Source organism: Setaria viridis, chromosome 9 (genome assembly GCF_005286985.2).
Source record: "Setaria viridis chromosome 9, Setaria_viridis_v4.0, whole genome shotgun sequence".
NCBI classification, from domain to species: Eukaryota; Viridiplantae; Streptophyta; class Magnoliopsida; order Poales; family Poaceae; genus Setaria; species Setaria viridis.
This window is the reverse complement of record NC_048271.2, coordinates 1,796,647-1,816,934: the sequence shown is the minus strand read 5'-3', so window position 1 is coordinate 1,816,934 and position 20,288 is coordinate 1,796,647. Positions and strand designations below refer to the sequence as shown.

The following is a 20,288-nucleotide window of genomic DNA, read 5'->3' as shown; positions in this document are numbered from 1 at the left end:
CCCGTATCTATTCGAGCTAATTTGCAGTAATGGTTACTTGTGACTTAATGATTCATATGTGCCTTATTGTAGTATATACTGCGTACGAGTGTGGCATGCAGCAATGCATTGGTCTAGTGCCTATATGCATTCATGCTTGCAGCTAGATCTATAGTATGTGATGTCTACGTCATGAAAGTGTACCATGCATGCGAGGGAACACAGCATGGTGCATTCAATTGCACCTATCATTTGGAAATGAATAAGGTCGTGATCCATGACAAAATTCACCATATATGCATCAGCTAGTCTCTAGAGGTATAGATCTACTAGTGGTTTAGATGATGGAGGGACAGCATGCAGGTACTTCTTGAGTAATCATATACACTCCCATTAGTAGTAGTATTGTACTAGTAGTTAGTTAGTTAGGGGGTGTTTGATACCAGGTGTTAAATTTTAGCTGTGTTACATTGGATGTTCGGATGCTAATTAGAAGGACTAAACATGAGCTAATTATAAAACTAATTGCAGAACCCCTAGGCTAATTCGCGAGATGAATCTATTAAGGCTAATTAATCCATCATTAGCAAATGGTTACTGTAGCACCACGTTGTCAAATCATGAACTAATTAGGTTTAATAGATTCATCTCGCGAATTAGACTCCATCTGTGCAATTAGTTTTGTAATTAGACTATGTTTAATACTCTTAATTAGTATCAAACATCCAATATGACAAGTGCTAAACTTTAGCACGTGGGAGCCAAACAGGCCCTTAGTTCCATTCCTAGCTAGACACAATTATTGCAAGTTATTTAACATATGTTCAGTTGACTAATCAAAGGCAAATAATGAAACGTGATCCATGAAAGCTCTAAACTAGCTACCTCTCTATTTCTCCTCTTTTGAGAGATCACATTTCTGATGACACAGATATATATAGGCAGTGCAAGTGACCCAGTTCTCCATGCATGGTCCTCCTCTCAGCAGAAACGATGTTGGTTTCTAGGTTTCCAACAGCACCAATCTCCATTCAAAGCCTTTTCCCCTGCATTGTAATCATGGCATGTCCCCACATCGCAGGCACAGAGGCATTTATTCATGTGCATGCAATCCAAGGAATGAATGCATGCAGCAGGGGGATGGCAATGCAATCTCCTTAGTTGTGCTCAAAGAATTTGTTCCCATGTTTCTTTTGGTCCTTTCGCGCCATCTTTACCTTTAGCCAGCAGCTTCGTCGGTTTCGAGGAGTCATTGCGCCAGAAGCTTTGCATTTCTAGAGGTTTGAATCCAACCATTGACTGACACCATCAAAGTGTGCATCATCCCTGACGAAGCTGCAGGTTGCCCAGCCTGCCGCATCTTTTCTTTCATTCTCTTGAAACTAATGTGTATCGATCTCAATTTTATACCACCAGTCCATCAACCTGGGGGCCCACTGTACGGCTAGCTAGCAATTTTAAAAATACATGAATAATACAACTTTGAGAAACACTGAAGATTTAGAATGAACAGACATGCCTAAATTGGCCATTTTTCCTTGCCATATATATATATATATATATATATATATATATATATATATATATATATATATATATATATATATATATATATTCCTTACAAAATTAGAGTCTTGGGCAAAGTCATTTTCCTTGTTTTCTCCGTCGTGTTCATGATGCTCGTTATATATGTATAGACAGGAAGAGAGACCAGAACTAATGTTAAGATGAAAAGGCATAATGAACGATGCAAGACATTGGGTTGTCTGGATCGGATTAATTACTCCCTCTATCCAAAAAAAAGAAACAAGTCATTCTAAGAATCCAAGATATACTTACCTGATCTATTTATTAGCTATATATACTGGACGCTAAGTGACTGCTGCCTGGACATGCATATACTAAATGGGGTAACAATGACAAGAATTGTGTGATAAATTTTGAATCACAGAATAAATTCTTTTTTGGATGGACAGAATAGTTTTTTTTCTTAGTGGTAGTTGAAGATAATCAGAACTTAACCACGTACATATTGGAGTACTCTGGTTTGTTTTTCCCAATGTAAGAGATAGGTAAAATAGAAGCTATTATGGGAGTACTTTGAGTTAATTTTTAAATAAAAATGTGGGTAGTTTGGTACTCAGGTCCCCTTTGGCACGGCTTAGGGGGTTTCGGCTTTGACTTCGCGCTACAGTAGCACGACACAAAGCTGCACTGTTTCCAACTGTAGCGTGAAGCTGGAATGCAAAACGAGATAAAAAAATGAACTGAGAAGAGGGAAAGCCGGTGGAGCAGAAAAAAGTGGCTTACCCAACTTCAGTTCCAGCATATCCAACAATGCGCTACAGTGCTGCACAGTGCCGAAGCCAAAGCCGGCGTAAGCCATACCAAACGAGGCCTAAGTTAGACCCCATAACTAATGTCGTAAATGATTATTAGGCCTCACCAAATCGATGCTGGAATGTTCTAACTATCACAAATAGTAGCTATTTGTAGGACCGGCTGCCAATTATGTTCGGTCTTGGAAAACAAATCCCACAATTCGTCTCTGGCATAGTGATATGTTAGCATGGTGGCTTCATATCAAATGAGTCACTGCATATATAGATCACGTGCATGTCCACATCTATCAAACTTGGCCTTAGGCATCTGAATTGTACGAGAGACATGCAATACTATAATATTCTTACGGGTCAACTGTCAGATTGGCAGGGGCTAACTTCAGTGTAACAACTTGATGATCTAAGTGTTCATTTCGTTTTCCTTCCAAAGCTAGAAAATACTAATAAACTTTACCTCGAAACCCGAATCCTACCCCCTCCGGTCACAAATAAATGGCATTTTAGAGTTGTCTGAGTCAACCATGTTCCAAATTGTAGTTATGATACCTTTTTAGCGTTGCATTTGGGATATTTGCAAATTGTACAGGTAGATTTAATTTGCCTCAAAATGCAGTTTCATGTATACTCTATGTTTTATAAATATCCTGTAATTAATAAAAGGTATTAGTCAAAATTGTATTTGGAAGATCGCATCGATGTCCATTGTCCAAAACATAATTTTTTATTTATGACCGAAGGGGCATTGAATCAATATAGCAGGCGGCAGCGACATGCATGCTAGCACTACCAATCCCTGTTCAGTTAAACCGTACGTACCTGATCTGTATTAACCGAAAGGACACGTTCCTAACTACTCTAGCTACCACCTAGCTACTTGAATTGCAGTAATAACCTGAGGGATTTTACAGGACGATTGTTTATTTGGGCATAGCTAGATTTTTTCCCCCTCAAGCTAGCCCATTTTAATTTACAGAGCTAGATGTTGCCGTAATAGTAGAGCACTGCAGTATGCTAGAACAGTATAACTCCATATATATCGTGTCAAATGGATCGGATCAGCAGGTTTTTCTTATTTGTCAGTGTGAGAGAGTAGAAAAGCATGCAGACTTTGCATTGCACTCAGACACATATCAACTTCGTTATGATTGCCCATTGCTGCAACTTATATATACACCCGCTGCACCAAACAGCATGAAATCTGGAAAGCTAAAGTATTTGTCTGTCTGCACATTGAAATAGTTAGAGATTTAGTACTCTCTCCGTTCGAAAATGTTGATCGTTTTAATTTTTCTAAATTTATAGATGTTGGTATGCATCTAAATATAATGTATATCTAGATGCATAAAATTATATATATTTATATAGAACGTGTGTATATATATATATATATATATATATATATATATATCAAGTAGCTATATATATATATATATAACAAGTCGAAGTGCATATAGAGATCGAGTAATAAAAGCGAAAGTTAGTGCATGCATCGATCGATCGATCCGCGGTTAGTGCATGACGATGGTGAAAAAAAAACTGCCCAAATGGATCAGACATTGACACTGCCTGCTACAGCGACTGCTACGGCTCCATGCTAAGCATCTCTCCACATCTCTCTCCCTCGTTTGTTTACCTGTCGCTGTCGGAGGGAATCTAAGTTTTCGTCCGCTTTCGCGCAGTCCAATGCAGTCTCCCCCCTCTTGGAGAGGGAATAAAGGCAGCAGGGCCTCACCCTGACCCCATCTCTTCTATTTCTATGGATTTCATCACATCTATATAGCATAAGAAAAATCATGCTTAAGCTAGATGTAGGAAATTTGCACTTTGTTCGTGTTCACAGCTGAAATTTCCCTCTAGCTAGCTAGCACATACCCCTTCAATTCTTAAAACCATACAAATACAATGTTGATGCTGGAAGTATTTTGTGTGCTAGGTACATAAATTGGTAATTACAAATTTGGTTCGGAAAAAGAATTGTGGCTCTTGTTATGAAGGAGAGATTTAGAAATGGTGGAGGATACTTAGGCGGTCTTACTACTAGTAGTTGAAGGCACTGTTATAGAATAATAGAATATTATATTAATCTCCATGCATATCCACTAATAGAGAACTGACCTTCCATCCAACCCCTTTAGTCCCGATTAATATTGGACCTGTGACTAAAGTAGCTTTAGTCCCGGGTCAAAAATGTGCCCCGAAGACCACCGCGGGGGGGGGGGGGGGGGGGGGGGGGGGGGGGGGAGCTTTAGTTCCGGTTGAAAATACCAACCAATACTAAAGCCCCCCTTTAGTCCCGGTTGCAGCGACTAGAAAATACGTACCGACGCCCCCCCTTTTGTTCCGGTTGGGAATTCCCAACCGGGACAAAAGGGGGACACGCGCACGCTCCTCCTCTCTCTTTCTTATCTTCTCCCTCCCCTCTCTTTCTTTATCTCTTGTGCACAGGCAGCTCTCCTCCTCTCCCTTTCTTTTCCAGGCGGGCAGGCGGCGGCTCCGGCGCGCGCGGGTGTGAGCGGCCCGCGGGCGGGTGGCCGGCGCGGCCGGCGGCCGGCGGGTGTGGGGCGCGGTGGCTTTTTTTTATTTTTTTTCAAAATTTTGTAGTCCCGATTGGTGTTACGAACTGGGACTAAAGGGGGTCTTTAGTCCCAGATCATTCACCCAGGACTAAAGCACCCCCTTTCGTCTCAAAAATTTTATCCCGGTTGGACATTGGAGAGATATGGCTCTTACCAACCGGGACTAACGCTCACTTTTGCACTAGTGGTCCATTGTCCTCATATGCGAGATGCCATATAGAAAAGGATAGAAATTATAGCCCATATCTAACTACCGGTTTGGTGGACTCTAACAACAATTAACAATGGTAGACACGGTTCTATAGCATGGTTCTAAATACACACATGCCTTTACTAAAAAAGATAATCAAGATTGCCGTCAAAACATACGCCATGATGAAAATAAATAAACCAAAGAACCAAATACCCCCCAAAAAACTACCCACATTCAGCATTATCAAAAATTAACCAAAAGTACCTTGATATTTGCTTTCAAATTACCAACCTATGCTCTTCATGAAAAAACCCCCAAAGAACCAAATACATGCTTATAAATTACCCACGACAACCATTCTATATGACAAAATTAATTGTCATACATTGTTTTATATGCTTCACCTAAATTAACATTAATTTAGACTTATGTGTGCACGTACACTTGCCAATATTTTGGTGGACGTCGAAGACCAAAGTTAAAAGGGGAAAAGTTACTTACAATTTAGGGCTTAGGATTTAGACTTTTTCTGACTTGATACTCGATAAACACATCATCAGCCGCATTGAACAACAGAGTTGGAGATTTAAATTTTTTTGAGCAAACAATTTTCTTTTGGGAAATCAGTTTTATACAAATCCGTTTCTTCTATACGTTTTAAGCGTAATTAATAAACCTTTTTATGGGAGATATGATAATGCTTTTCAGTAACTTACGTCATTGTCCGGGTCTCCTTGCATTGGGTGCTTGTTATCTCCCTCGCTTTTCTCATAGATCCGTGTTGAGAATTGGGATATGAATGTATGGAAATGACCTAGCTTTCCAGCCCTGTCGCGCGCATCAACATCGCATGTGCAATAATACTGACATTTCTTGTGAGCGAATCGAAGTTCCCACCGCCGGGAGGGACCCACGGGCACTGGCGTGGGCCTTTCATTACTCAACTTCTCAAGTGTGTTGATATTGTATCAGCCGTCGGAACTTGACAAGCAGCAGCCAAGCACCAGCAGAACACAGCAACATGCCAACATGGCAACATGAACATGAGAGAGAGATGGCAGAGAGAGAGTGTAGAGAGAGAGTAGAGAAAGAGAGAGTGGGAGATGACAGCCCTGTAGGAGGACAGCAGGTGGTCGGGGGTATCAGATTCCTGTCAGATCGACTGTACTGCAAATCACACGCATAGAGGGGATCACAAAAAATGGCAGCTTTAGCTTTATACACGTACACACCAGCTGCAGGCCCTTCGCCTTTTTCTCCTTGCACCGGGGGTCCTACTCTCTAGTATACGCTAGCTGCTGGTGGCTCCCTTGCCTTCCCTTTCCCTCCTCTGTGTGTGTGTGTGTCTCGTATTCTCAATTTCTCATGCATGGCTCAGCTCATCTACCTTTTACCCAGCCATATGGGGTGGCTGATGATGAGGCGCGCGGTAACTTTCTTGCTCATCTGGATCCTCATTCTCTTTTCCCTGGCAAAAGTTTACGACGGTAAAAGCAACAACAGTAGTTTTCATAGTTACAGTTGTATATATAATGTGTGCGCCTCTCTTTCTCTGTGTGAGAAAGGGTGATAAAGAGAGAGATCAAGACAGAGATTCTGCGGTTGGCCTCACGTTGCGTCACATGAAAACAATCATGGATTATTGCGTGGACCAGGAGGCCGTGGCCTCTGATCACCCATGCATGCATGCACGATACATGCAATATTACCTTGAGATCGATCGAGCGAGCAACATTCCCTTGTGTATAGTATAGTATAGTATACATCTAGATAATGTACTATACTAGTATATGTGTTTTGATCTGGACAAGACGCCAAGGGATGTATGTTCCAAATCGTATGTTAATATCCATGTATGCAGAGATCCCAATGCAATGCTTGCCCAAGAATCTGATGCTCTTTTGGACTCATTATGTAACGTTTTGCGACGATCGAGTGAGATCGACCCATCGCTGGGAGCACGAGATTGGCAATTGTTTCTGCACCTGCGTACCACCAAAGTCCATCAGGCCTCACGAGATTACCCGTGCATTACCTTCTTGCCCTGACCCCCTATAGGCTAGAGCTTCAGCCTTCAGATTGCTCTTGGCGTGGTGCACTGTCGACGAGTCGACGATCGATCTATCGATCACGCGTACCGTACCAAGCAATGATAAAAATACAATAATGCGAGCTTGCAACAGTTGGTGCATGACAAGATTGGAAGATTTCCAAGCATCACATATCACAACTCACAAGCATGTAGCTGCCAGTTGCTTGCTGCCTGCACAGTAGCATGCTTGCAACGCAACGCACGGCATCTGTCGTCCGTCAGGCCAGAGATCGATCGATCGCTCGATCTTGTGCTGTTGTGCACACATATCTACTCTACTGTGTGCCTTGTTTTAACTTGGTGTACGTGTGCATCACGAACCTGCACTGCACGTAGTGTGTTGGCCTACCCAGCAGGTGCATGCGAAGCGACACGAGAGGGATTGCCGGCCGGCCCCACCATATGCGTAGGATCGTGCTGTTGTTGACCAGTAGGGGATCCATACACTGTTGTTTATATATCTACTGCATGGGCCATGCACGTACTGATCGAGCACAGTAACCTGATTGGACGTACCAGTCTCTGTACTGTGCGTGCACTGGTGTCTGGTGATGCGCGCTCTCTCTCTAGAGCGAGAGCGGGAGAGAGAGTCAGATAGTAATATTTGTTTCATCTGCTCCAAATTTACTATTCATTTTTTAGATTTTCTAGATACATAATTTTTACTATATACTTAAATATATATTATGTTTAGATACGTAAGTAAAAGTTATGTATGTAGAAAAATCAAAATGAATACTAATTTAGGATGGAGGGACGAATAGTAATTTGGAACAATGTACTCCTTCCATTCCAGATTACTATTCGTTTTAGTTTTTCTACATACATAGTTTTTCTATGTATCCAGACATAATATATATAGCTACATATCTAGACATAATATATATCTAAATGTATAATAAAAGCTACGTATCTAGAAAACTTAGTAATTTGGGACGGAGGGAGTAATACCGTAGTTAAAGAAATGGAGCAATGCCTTTACCGTATTTGATTAAATTCGACAAAGTTGACGATAGTGTAAAAATCAGCCGTGTCAGGCTGGTCAAGCTCACGCTGATTACGTGGACACACATGTATCACTGTTGCATGCATGGACGACAAATGCACGAGCTATTATATTGCCCGCATGCACCTGTACGTGGTCGTATCCCCAGTGCATGCGTATCGAAATCTGTCCGTGGCGCTACGCATGCATGCGGTCAAAGAGACTGGACGGACGTGCCATTACCACTGTCCCGAGCGAGGACGAAAAGAGAGAGCTGCAGCCTGCAGGCAAGGCAAACACGGTGGCTGGTGCTGGTGCACAGGACTGGTGTGGAAGAACCCTGTCGTCCTCATCTGCCGGGCCCGTGCGTGCGTACGTTGGCCACGTCCCCATCAGTCCATCACCCCAACCGCTCGACGTGCTCATGCATGGACACAAGCAACTGCGTGCACGCACGCAGGCCCCGGCCGGCCTGCACGTACGTGTGCGACGGGGACACAACAGAGCTCAGCTCGGACGGAAGAATTCGTCTCGTCTCGGTCGCCACGTCAGATCAGAAGGCCAGCACAGGTGGCAGCATGGATCGAGCGCCAAGCAAGCACAAGCACGCATGTGTTTTCGTGTCCATGGTGGCTGACGAAGTACCTGCAGGCAAGGCACGGCCCGCGGCGTGGTCGATCGTTTGTCCGGGCTCTCCGGGACTCTTGCTGCCCAGCGACTAGCTACAAGAGCAAGGATTCTTATTCCCAGCAAGCAGCATCAGGCTATGGCCATCCGTCGCGGCCGGTCAGGTCAGGGCAACACGACACGGCATGTCTGTCGTGCATCAACGAGGGTGCTGCCTGATGATGATGTGCATGCGTCCATCATCTATCAGTCCATGCATGCATGCATGTGTGCACACACGTACGTGCATGGGGGCGCAGGAAGTCCGAGAGCCCCTGACCCCGCGACGCCGTTACGCGCAGCTGCTGTGTCCATGCGGGCCGGCCGGTCCAAGCATGCAGAATCGCAGGGCGCCGACGCGACGGGAGGAGGGGAGTACGCCCCGTGCGGCCGGCCGGGTTTGCTTTGCTCGCACTGTTTTTCCATTCGTCTGTCTGTTTCAGCTTGCATGCTGCAGTCGTTGGTGAGTTGCTGCTTGCGCCTGCAGCAAACAGAACTCATCAATGTCCGGGGATCTGGTTTGAGAATAGGTGATCCAGCATCTTCTAACCTTTTTAATTTTTTGTTTGATTTGACAAATATAATGGGTTGGTGGGACTCCACCGTGTCAATTCGAGAACTCGAATCAGATGTGTTAGTTATATTCAACTCTCCTGTGAAAATCTAAATATGTTAGTCATACTTTAAAAGATGAATGATGCTTACACTTCCAAAATTTGCGAATAAGCATATACTTGTCCTTACCCAATTCTAAGACAAACTCTATACTCAAACACACACATGATCTCTACTCAAGCAATTAATATTACTGACACTTGCTAGTACCCTCTAAAATTTGAATATCTGGCAATTTTGCGATGAAAAAAACTAATTAGTTTGTCTTGATTTTAAAAGAAAATTACTAAACGCCATGTATATTTTAGAAAGGGCTAAAGTATTTAGTAACCTAGACAAAACCATATGAGTAGTGATGAGATAAAAAGGGAAAGGAGAAGGAAACCCCGTTTTGCATGATCAGAATTCATCCGTGGTTTGTGAAGAAATTAAACCAAGATGCCGCGCACATATGCAAGATACGAGACGGATCTACGGGAATGTACGTATGGGAGGCACTAGGACGTAGCTTTATGCGTTGTTGGCTGTGTGTGGGTGCACGTCGTGGTGCGGTGTGGGATAAGGTCCGCTTTGCTGCCGTCCTGTCCCGGCCCTGCTGTCCCCGGCCGCGATTTGACCGTGGAATCTCTCGGCCGCGCGCGGCACACACACATCGCGCTCCCATCACATGCCTCATGTCATGGGCCGCGCGCTTTGTCGTCGTCGACCCCCCCCCCCCCCCCCCCCCCCCCCCCCAGGAGGCGTCAAGGAGAAGCCTCCGCCGCGCTGCCTTTGGACGCCAGATTCGGATCGCCCCCTGTCTGCCGGCCGGCCAGCCAGCCTCGATCCCCGCCCGCCCCCAGGCGCCCACTGCCCAGTGCCCACGCACCCCCGCACAGACAACGGGAGATCCGTCGACGCAGCTAGCTACACCCCATGTCCGCGTCACCTTTAGTTTGCCCCTCTTTCCGGTGGTGTCATCATGCATATCATCGCCGTCCCGGTCGTGGGGTCGCCGGCCGGGCGATCTAGGCCGCCGGAACGTGCATGTGTGTGGCCCGTCGTCGCGGCGCCCATCATCGTCTATGGATGATCAGCAGGTGGCCTACTGGCCGTGTCGTGCCCGATCGGGACGGCGCGGCGCTCTCCAACATGCGAACAACATGGCTACCAAAGCCACGCCACGTCGCTACCTAGCTAGCGTAGGTTGGTGCTACGCCAGCGAGCGTGACGTCGCGGCCGCCGCCGCCGCGGCGCTGCAGTCGCCGTCGACTTGATCGTCGTAGCCCCATGCAGTGCCCATCACGCCGTTGCGTGTGCCGTGCCGTGCCGTGTCGCGCCATCCAACCCCGCCGCGCGCGCGCGCAATCATTGCCGTCATCTGCAGGGTGGGCAAATAAAAGCAACAGCAACGTGCACTAAACACGCGCCGGCCGGCGTACGTGCATGCACACGTCTACAGCAACGTACGTGCACTACACACGCCTCTGCCTAGTCGCCGGCCGTCCGGCGGCGTACGTGCGTGCGTGCCACGCGCACATGTCCCGTGCCCGCGCCGCTGCTTGCTCCCAGTTTTCTCCGATCCAGGTCGTTACCCGGCCGGTGAGAGCTCGGCCGGGCCGGGGCCGGCTGGTAGGGGAGGCCCCGGCCGCCGCGTGTACCGCGCGGTGTCCAAGCGACGGCCAGCCGGTGCGTGGCGCCGTGCGCGCCTGGGGATAACCTATCCGCGCGGCGCGGCCGCGTACGCTGGAGCCCAGAGAGAGCGAGTCGTTCACGGGCAGGTGTCGCGCGCGCGTACGACGCCGACGGAATGGAAAGCTGCCGTCGTCTGGCCTGAAGCGACGTGCGCGCGGCGCGGTTACGCTGGCCGGGTCACCTGGTCCGGCGGATCGGAGGATGCCTGGTTGATTGGACGGCGGCGCCCTCGGGCGCGGCCAAGCGCGCCGCGACGACGGTGCCGCGGCAGAGGCTCTGGTCGGTTTGCAGCGGGCAGGCGGGGGGACGACGCGACGCAGGACAGAATGGACGTGGCCAGTGTACCGTGTGGGGCTTGCAGCATGGCTCGATCACCAGCAGGGCAGCAGCTGCTGCTGGCGTGGGGAAACCACCAAATACATGTAAGTCGAGCCGGTTCGTTTGGAACTATTTAGGGAAAGCTGGAATCTCTCACGTAGTGCCATCACACCGTGCCACAAAAACAAAAAGTGGCGAGCCTCGCTGGGCGAACAAGAGGCGTGGTTCAGTACTTCAGTGCGAGCGTACCATGCATGCACAAGAGATTGACTGAAACGACTGAAATTGATCTGCGAAAGAATGCTTGATCCGGACACTGCACACACTGTGCTTTCTGAGACTTGCATTGACGCTGCGAATTATAGTTTTCTTTTAATCTCAGAATATTCGGAATCCTTTGATGCCGCACGGCAGTGGAAACGTGTAGTATATCTCTGCAAAAGTAGGAACCCCAAGACGCAAAATTTGATCCAACACTGCAAATTTCAGTGTGTATATTCAAGTGATTCGTGAAGCTAGGAAACAACAGAAAACCACACAGAACCTTAAAAGAGGGAATCAACGACCACCAATTATATACTTAATTTCAGCCAAATGAGTATCCATATGGTAAGCTCAGTTTCCTTCACTAGATATACGCCCTGCAAAAATTCTATCTGAACTCACTAGTCTAATTCTCGACACAACTGCAGCACTTCTCAGCAAGTCGCGCCGCTGCACCTTGCAGATCTGCAGACAAGATCAAAAGTAATTAGCTGCACTATTAAGGTTACAAACACGATCCAGTCAAAATCGCAAGACGGTTGCCTATTATCAACACAACTAGAACACTGCATCGAGCAAGATGCTGAATCAAAGTGACTGCAATACTAGTTCAGTTTTTTTAAGTTGCTAACAAGTTTATGAAACTCAATCAAGAGTAGAACTACTGCTGCCAGATTTGGACTGGAATAATTCAGCTGTACATCGGTTCCAAAGTAGCTCTAACTTTCAGCTCATCCATATCCTCCAGTATGCAAGCATCTCTCCGGATAATTGTGACAGCCCCCATCAACATCTAGCGCAACAGTGGTTCTTGTGATGGATTGCCAGATCGAGTAGATAACGACAGGAATTGCGTGGATATATTACGTGATGTCATGAACCAATACGTACACAACTCATGACCTAAGCTTCCATTTGCGGTGAAACGTATGACAACAGTTGAGGGTAGCTGGTTAGGGGACCTTTTTTTATACTTTAATTATTTGTTCCCAGACTCACTTTTCTTTGTACACAATGATGCATTCAACTGAACGGAAGGTTCAATTACATGTGATCTACTCTGTTATGGTATGGGCTTGGAGTTAGATGCTTGGCTTTGTTCTGCTAATTAGCAGCTAAAATGCAAAATATTCTCAATCTGATGTAACCACAATTAATATGATTGCATTTGGCCCAGGGCAATGATTTTAAGTCATGCAAAGCAGCAACACTTAAACTAAATCAACGAGTGGGAAAGAAATTATAGTACTACAATAGTCTGTGTACTCATGGTATTACCAAACATGAAACTAACCATAAAGCCTTGAAAAAGATTACTTGCAAAAGCTTCTATGGCACAAGTTAAAACAAAACTAGCTAAGTAATCAACTTAAACTGTTGAGCTTCCTGCTAATAACTAATAGGTCACGATTATAGTTCTGCAAAAGAACTATGTTCAGAGCATAATTTCTCCCACACAAATGAGCATTCATCTAAAAGTAAAACGGATAAACGGCGGGCGCATAACTCAATTCAAAGACGGCCCTTAACCTTGTAGCTAAAGGATCCTGTCAAAAGGTGGCTTGCTTTCAACATGGAGCAACTATTAGATGATTGGTTTGGGTCACTACACGATTTGATACACAAAAACTTTGATCTCCATCAACAAAAGCAACTCCTTCGAATTTCGGTAATATTCTCTGTAAGTATACAGGAATGGAAAGTAGAAGCGTACCTCATCCTCCTAAGAACATCGAGCATCCCCTCACGCTTCTTCTTAGCTCTCCTGTGCGTCCCGAGCTTTCTTTTTGCCAACTTAAGAGCACGCTTGTCCCTACAATTCCTCAGAAGCCCAATGATGTGTTTCTCATATGGCGCCAATCCAGCAACTTCCCTGATCACGTGCCTTACAAACCAGGTCCTCCTGCCAGATTTCTGAAATAAAAATAAGTAACGTGTTCAAAAAGCTTTTAAAGCACAACATATAGATAGTCTCACTACAAACGAGCATCCCACCAGCATACACTGAAATGAAGGAAGAGGAGACAAGTTGATTACACCAAATTTACATCTATCCTTTCATCTTTTATCTAGTTAATTAATTATAATGGCTAAGTTAACTAGGTAAGTGACTGGTGCAATAGTTTTTTTTCCTGGACCATGACTGGTGCAATAGTTTCACATCGAAAGCTAAGTATGAAGATTGCATATGCAAGAATTGCATGTACACAAAATAGACTCCGAGGAGATTCATCTTTAATGCCTTCAAGGAAGGAACCTCAAGAACAAGTGCCAACCAATTTCCGAGTACATGAACAGACTTCTCAAAATGACATATTTAAAGCTAAGTTCGTGTAAGGCTTAGGTACGGTGCACGCGATGCGCGACATAAGTCATAGATCATGTTCCCACTTGTCAGTACCCAGTAACTGAATTCGATTTGCTACATTTACTAGAGCAATTACAGGTCATAGCATACGCTTCAGAAACCGTTCTCCGGGAACAGCAATGTAATACATACACCATTAACTGTCAGGTTAAATAGAACCATATGTCTGAATTGCTCAATTCGATCCAACGAGTAGAAGCTACAGGGTAACGATCGCACAATGCAACATACAACTATGATGACACGGGAGCGAAACACCAATCTACACAGAAAAACAGATGAATTGATCGAGCATTGCATCATACTCCTTTGCTGGCGGAAGGGCGAGGCGGGAGCTCACGCTCGGTGATAACGTGGCCCTCGTTCACCCCCACGAACAGCACCGTCTTCGCCGGCGGTGGCGGCATCTTAACCCCAACGGCACAACAACCAAACAATAATTCCCATCGCGTAGCGAAAGATACGCTGCTGCGATGGTAGCACGGTGCGATTCGCCTTCACGCGGGGGTAGCTTTGAGCTCGCGGGGTGGAATGGCGGCACGGCGGCGGTCGGCAGCGGCGGCGGTGGATAAATAATAAATCTTTTCTTTGGTTTAGGAAAAGGTAGACGCCGGGTAGAAGGGTTTTGGGCCCATGGGCTATGCTCATGTGTGCAGTTGCTTGGGCTACACTTTTAGCATTCAGCCCATATCCTTACTTGGCCCATTGCCTATGGCGTGATCTCCTTTCTTCTGGACGAGCCCATCGTGAAAGCATGATTCTGCAGCCAGTAGTAATAGTTCGGTTCTCCTTTTGCCCAAGCCCTGCTGATTTGGTGAAAGCTATTGCCTATTGGTTTTCTCTGATTTGCACAAAGATTCTTGAATCACATGTGTGTTGTTTCTTTTATACGAGAGCAAATACTCACTCTCATCACAAATACTTGATGTTTTGACTGAAATCTGATCTTAAACTTTGACCATAAGTATTTTTAAAAATATTTAGTTTCAAAATATATAAATCATATGTTTATTTTTGTTTTAAAAAAATGCTTTCATAATCTCTTAGTTATTAGAACTATATCATAATAAGAAAAAAATTAGTGATTTCAAAACTAAAACTCGGAGGGGGATGGGTATTACTAGTAGTGAAACAATAATTATGAGCAATTAATAAAACTCTCTCTTCCTTGGACAAAAGAGGGAGATGTTCCTCGCTTCAACTCTCTGCACCTTAAAAGCAACAGTATAAAAGGGTTTGCTTGGAAACCAATTCACAACCAAGCGACCGGAATGACGCTCAACGTCAGTGCGCGTGGTGGGAGAAATATAACGGGGAAATGACCCGGCACGATGGGCTTTCTTTTCGCACTAGCAACCACTCGCCCGAAAAAGAATGCATTTCTTACAGGAAATCGCCTGCTCCTGCTTTCCCTTGCTTCAGAATAGTGTTATCTATCGCAGGAAACAAACATTTCAAGATAGCTGTGTCTGACTCTCACTACTTGGCACTTGGCAGAAAATAATGTATAGACTAGCAAAGCTATACTCTCTTTTTATCTAAGAAATGCACTATTTATTTACCAACTAGAAACATAAAAGTGTATGCCTCTTGAAATTATGCAGCAAGTGGTGGTAGACTCGAAGGCAACTACAATTATTGGTGAAAGCAGCAGCAATCAAGCCCATCAGATCTTTGAAATTCAGAAAGTGCTGAAACCAAGAGATAAAGCTAGCTCCATAAGGCCTGATTGATTGTGAGTAGGGCATGCTAGATCAGAGGTCAACTTAGGGTCATTCATGGCATGAAGCCATCGATAACCCATGGTTTATCGCACAAGATAAGGCCGGCTACCTGGCACCTGGCAGTGCTTGCTGAATTGTTCAACATGGGGTAGCTCTGGAAAGGGCTACCAGTTAAGAGGTCAACACCCTCAAATGATTTCTGACCAAAGAACCCTTCTTCGCATTTTGGCATAAAATTCTAATATTTCAGAATCGCAGAAGTCCTAACTCTGAATCAGTCTCCCATACACATGTAATGTTAAGTATGAACACAGAAGGTGCCAAAAAAGGGGGGTCAAAGAAACTTGACCAATTGGTCATGATTTTAGTTATTAATAATTGAACAAATCCTCTTTTACACGAACATCTCATACGGCAACGGCGTCGTCGTGCTCCAGTGGATTTCATCGTCATTCAGCTGGATGCACCGAGATCCCAAGCCCAACCCAGTGCTTCGTTGGTATTGTACAGTGACAGCTGGGGAGGAGTGGAGTAGCCGCAAGAACTGCTCAAAGGTCTGCAAGAACCTCTCTCTTTCTCTATACGTTTCTTTCCCTAATCTAGTATGGCTGACCTATTTACACACATGATCTCCAGATCCTACCCTCCAAAGATATTACGATGACAGATACATCGTCATGGTATCGCCGACGATCGCCCTGCGGTATTTCTATCAATTCGTGGAAGTCCATGCCTGCAACCACAAGCCATGTGAAAAACAAGATCAGTGACCGATCTGAGCTAACTCAGCTTGACCTTCCAGAAGTTCAAAGGTTACTGCACAACGACTACCAAACAAACACGATATGACTTCAGCATACCTGCTTTGTTTGCTGCTCGGAAAAGAACTTCCTCCACCAGATGCTGGGCAGGGTCACCTTCAGGGGTTGTTGCGATGAACATTTCTACCTGAGCAACAGCCTCCTCGTTGGTGAAATATTGGTAAAGGCCGTCTGAAGATAGTATCAAGAATCTGTCCCTTGTGCTGAGTTTATGGTGGAAGAGCGAAGGATTGCACGTGATGTACGGGGACGACCCGACGTAATCTATTCTGAACATCTCCAGCAGTGCATCATTCCACTTGGGCTGTAAAAACATAGCAAAAATTGTGAGTGCAGGAAGGAAAATAAGCATATGGTACCAGCTACAGGGAAGTCAAAACTAACTTGAGCATTAATAGATGCTAAAAGTCAAAATTAAGACATGTTGACTCAATTACTCATCAAATTAGAAAAAAATGGGTTGCTTAACTTCATGGTTATCGTTGCAATATTTTCCCTATAAGTTATATCTCACGTCAGTTGCAAGAAAAAGACCTTCCCCTAGCATGGAGTCGTGATTGATTTGCAAATTGTTCTATAAAACAGTATTACTAGAACCGACAGTATTTTGGCTTGATAGGAGAAACGTGCCTGCCTTCAAAGCCACTCCACTCGCTAGCTTGCTGGCCACATTTCAGTACTGCACAAGCACATTCTTTGCACTTGGACAGAAGCAAAAGAAACTTCGTTTTCTCTGGGAGCAGCTTCTCCTACACTATTCAGACTAGCTATACACATGGTGACTGTGAAACTGAAGTAATTTATTCAGTACATGCGACCATATGCTTTTAAGTCAAGGTCAAGACAGTCTGTATCAGTGTAAGATGGTCATTTCTACTCAAAGGAAATTAGAATTGAGAGTGATTTGATCATTTTTCAAACTTGGACCAATTATACCAAATGCTGCTTTCCTTTTTTGACTTTGATTAATCAAGATCTTGATAATTATTTGCTGACCCAGTATTGCAGCAAAAGTGTCTTACTATGCACCTGATATAATGAGATTAGACTTTATGCTCCCTTGACCATAGAAATTTCCCGCACCAATTTCAGATCTTCTTTCTTAGGGGGGGAAACACTCGTAACTATGCCAATTGCATAATCAAAATCATCAACCAAATCCATTCTTTGCAAAACTGACATAATCAAGCAAAGGCTAACCTGTTTCAAGAAACCAGCTCCGAACGCTCTTGTCACCTTAAGCGAGCCCTTCACACGGTCCTTGGAGATTGCGGACGGGTCATCAGGATGCTCGTTACGTATTCTGCAAACTTCCTGCGAACAAGAACACCATATATTAGTAACTGTCAGATTTGATCATCGCAGAACAGTCAGTGAATGAGTCAATTAAGCTGATCAAACTGTGAACCAATTCAATTACCTCTCGCACCGTAGTGCTATGTTCGGATGTAAGCTGCACAGCTGACAGGAGAGGGGAGTCCCCAACCAATCCGTCGAATGAACCCTCACTGATCTGCTCGAGATCAACACTGTCCATTGTTCCCAGAACAGCCCGGCTGTCGCCTACATTCATGAGGTACATGTCCTCTCCTTTCATAAGCATCGCTAGAACGCAAGAGCCCATGAGCGCAAGCTCCGGGAACTCGCCGACCATCTTGTCGGCGACGTCCAGGTAGGCCTCTTCAGTCTTGCGAAGCGCGCGTGCAAGCGCCTTGAGCACGGCGAGGTGGTCGTTCTCGCCGTTGCTCCGAGGTGGCCGATGCGTTGGTGGCTTCAGGGTGGAGCAGTCGCGCTCCCACTCGCACTTCCACCGCCGCTGGTCATCGTCGCCGCCGCGCGGGGGTCTTGATCGGCGGGCGCGGCGGCGATGGGCAGGCTGGTCCTGGTGATCTGAGGCCGTGGTGCTGGTCGGTTGGTCGGGATGCTGGTCGTTCTGCTCCTCTTGCTCGCACTGATGCCAGAGCAGGCCGCGGAGCTCGCGGTGCACGGCGGCGTAGAGGTGGGAGACGAGGAAATCCGTTGCGTCGGGACCGTTGAAGCCGTCGTAGATACCGACGAACACCCAGCCCCGCTCCTCGGACACGACGATGTGCACGCGGTCCTCACCGGCCTTCCCCTGCGCCCACTGCAGCCCGGCGGAATCGGCGCCACAGGCGGCCACGGCGGCGGCGGCGTCCGGCGAGCCGAGATCCATCGAATCCTGAAACTTATCCGCCCGCGCGAGGAGCGCGCGCGTGAAATTCCGCAGGCGGCGGCCGCCGTGGGAGAGGCTCCGGCGGAGCGCGGGCACGGCGCCTCCCATGCGGCCGGAGGTGGCGGCGCCCGGGAGGGGACCGGACATGAGCGCGGCGTCAAGGGGCCCGGAGAGGAACCCCCTCTCGATGGGCCCGGATAGGAAGCCGCCCCCTGCGGGCGCGCAGATCGGCCCCGACGGGAACCTCGGGACCGGCTGCAGCGGCACGGCGGCGAAGGACTCGGAGCTCTCGAACCCGGACGAGGCGGCGGCGGCCGACGACGCCGCGGAGTCGTCCGGCAGGAGGAGGAGCACGGAGGTGGAGAGCGGCGTGGAGACGTTGGCGCTGAGCGCGGCCCCCGAGATGGCCCGGAACGTGGTGGCCTCCTCGGCCGCGGCGGCGGCCTTGGCGTCGGCGACGAGGTCGTCCGCGGAGAAGGGCACGAGCACCTTATCCGGGCGGACGTAGCAGAAGGAGTGGCCGAGGCCCTCGTCGTAGGCCGGGTCGGAGGGAAGCCCGGCGGGGGCCACGTGGCGGCGACGGCCGGCTGCGCCGCCGCCGGCGCAGCAGAAGCAGGCGAGCGAGTTGCCCATGGCGGGACGCCGGGAGCGGAGGCGGGGGAGGGGGGAAGGGGGAGGGTGGGAGGCCGGGGAAGGGTTGGGTGGTTATAATGGAGGGAGCATTAGCTAGCTAGAGCGGGGAGAGGAGGCGAGGAGAGTTGACTTGCGGGAGAGATGGGGAGGGGGAGAGTGGGTGGGGTTGAAATGCCCGAATAATTTAAGCTGGTTTCCACCTCTAGGCGTTGACTCGTGTGGGCGTCCGAGCCCGCCAGGCAGCTGCTGGGCCTGGGTGGGGGGTGGGCCCCCTCCCCCCGCGCGCCTCGGTGCGGAAACCTGATGCAACCTTCTGCGTCCGCGTCCGTGTGGCCGCCTGTGTGTGAGCCTGCTGAGTCGCGCGCCTTGTCCTCTTGCCCCCGGTGGTGGTGGGCCCTGGCTTTCGTGTCTAAGTGCACTGGACACGGATCAGTTGAAAAGAGGGCGTTTACGACTCGTCAGGTCAACCACCGCTGTTTTCCAGTGTATCTGCGGCCGCTGAGTGCACAGTTTGCGACCAAAATGAACTCACCCAGGCGTTGTTTAGTTGCCCAATTTTAAGGTGTCAAAATTGCTATAGCAACATTGTAGCATTTTGTTTGTATTTGTGAATTATTATCCAAATATTGACTAATTAGGCTCAAAAGATTCGTCTCGCAAAGTACAACAAAACTGTGCAATTAGTTTTTAATTTCGTCTACATTTAGTACTCCATGCATGTACCGCAAGTTTAATGTGATGGGAAATCTTCTTTTTGCATAGTGTCAAAGTTGGAATTTGGGAGTGAACTAAACAAGACCCCAATCTCCTGTCCCGGTCGTTTAAGCACAAAAATAAAACATGC

The 20,288-nt window shown here is 47.0% G+C and overlaps 2 protein-coding genes across 3 annotated transcripts; both read right to left on the bottom strand.

Annotated features, from left to right (window-relative positions):
* Positions 1 to 6,473: 6,473 nt before the first annotated feature.
* On the bottom strand, positions 6,474 to 14,623 carry LOC117840997 (large ribosomal subunit protein eL36z). The gene is made up of 4 exons (XM_072291117.1): positions 14,378 to 14,623; positions 13,420 to 13,618; positions 10,120 to 10,171; positions 6,474 to 6,558 (listed from the first exon to the last, which is right to left on the bottom strand). Exons 1-4 carry the CDS (start codon positions 14,477 to 14,479, stop codon positions 6,474 to 6,476), a joined length of 438 nt encoding a protein of 145 aa, XP_072147218.1. The 5' UTR covers positions 14,480 to 14,623.
* Positions 14,624 to 16,130: 1,507 nt separating this feature from the next.
* LOC117840627 (protein phosphatase 2C 35) lies at positions 16,131 to 19,506 on the bottom strand. 2 transcript variants are annotated; one of them, XM_034721145.2, is made up of 4 exons: positions 18,038 to 19,498; positions 17,818 to 17,931; positions 16,657 to 16,921; positions 16,131 to 16,529 (listed from the first exon to the last, which is right to left on the bottom strand). In XM_034721145.2, the coding sequence occupies exons 1-4, from the start codon at positions 19,442 to 19,444 to the stop codon at positions 16,414 to 16,416; spliced, it is 1,902 nt and encodes a 633-aa protein (XP_034577036.1). In that variant the 5' UTR covers positions 19,445 to 19,498; the 3' UTR covers positions 16,131 to 16,413. The 2 variants fall into 2 exon arrangements, 1 of the variants encoding a protein (XP_034577036.1); XR_004637044.2 differs by lacking the exon at positions 16,131 to 16,529 and adding an exon at positions 17,647 to 17,741 and having other exon boundaries at positions 16,770 to 16,921; positions 18,038 to 19,506.
* Between the last annotated feature and the right edge of the window lie 782 nt (positions 19,507 to 20,288).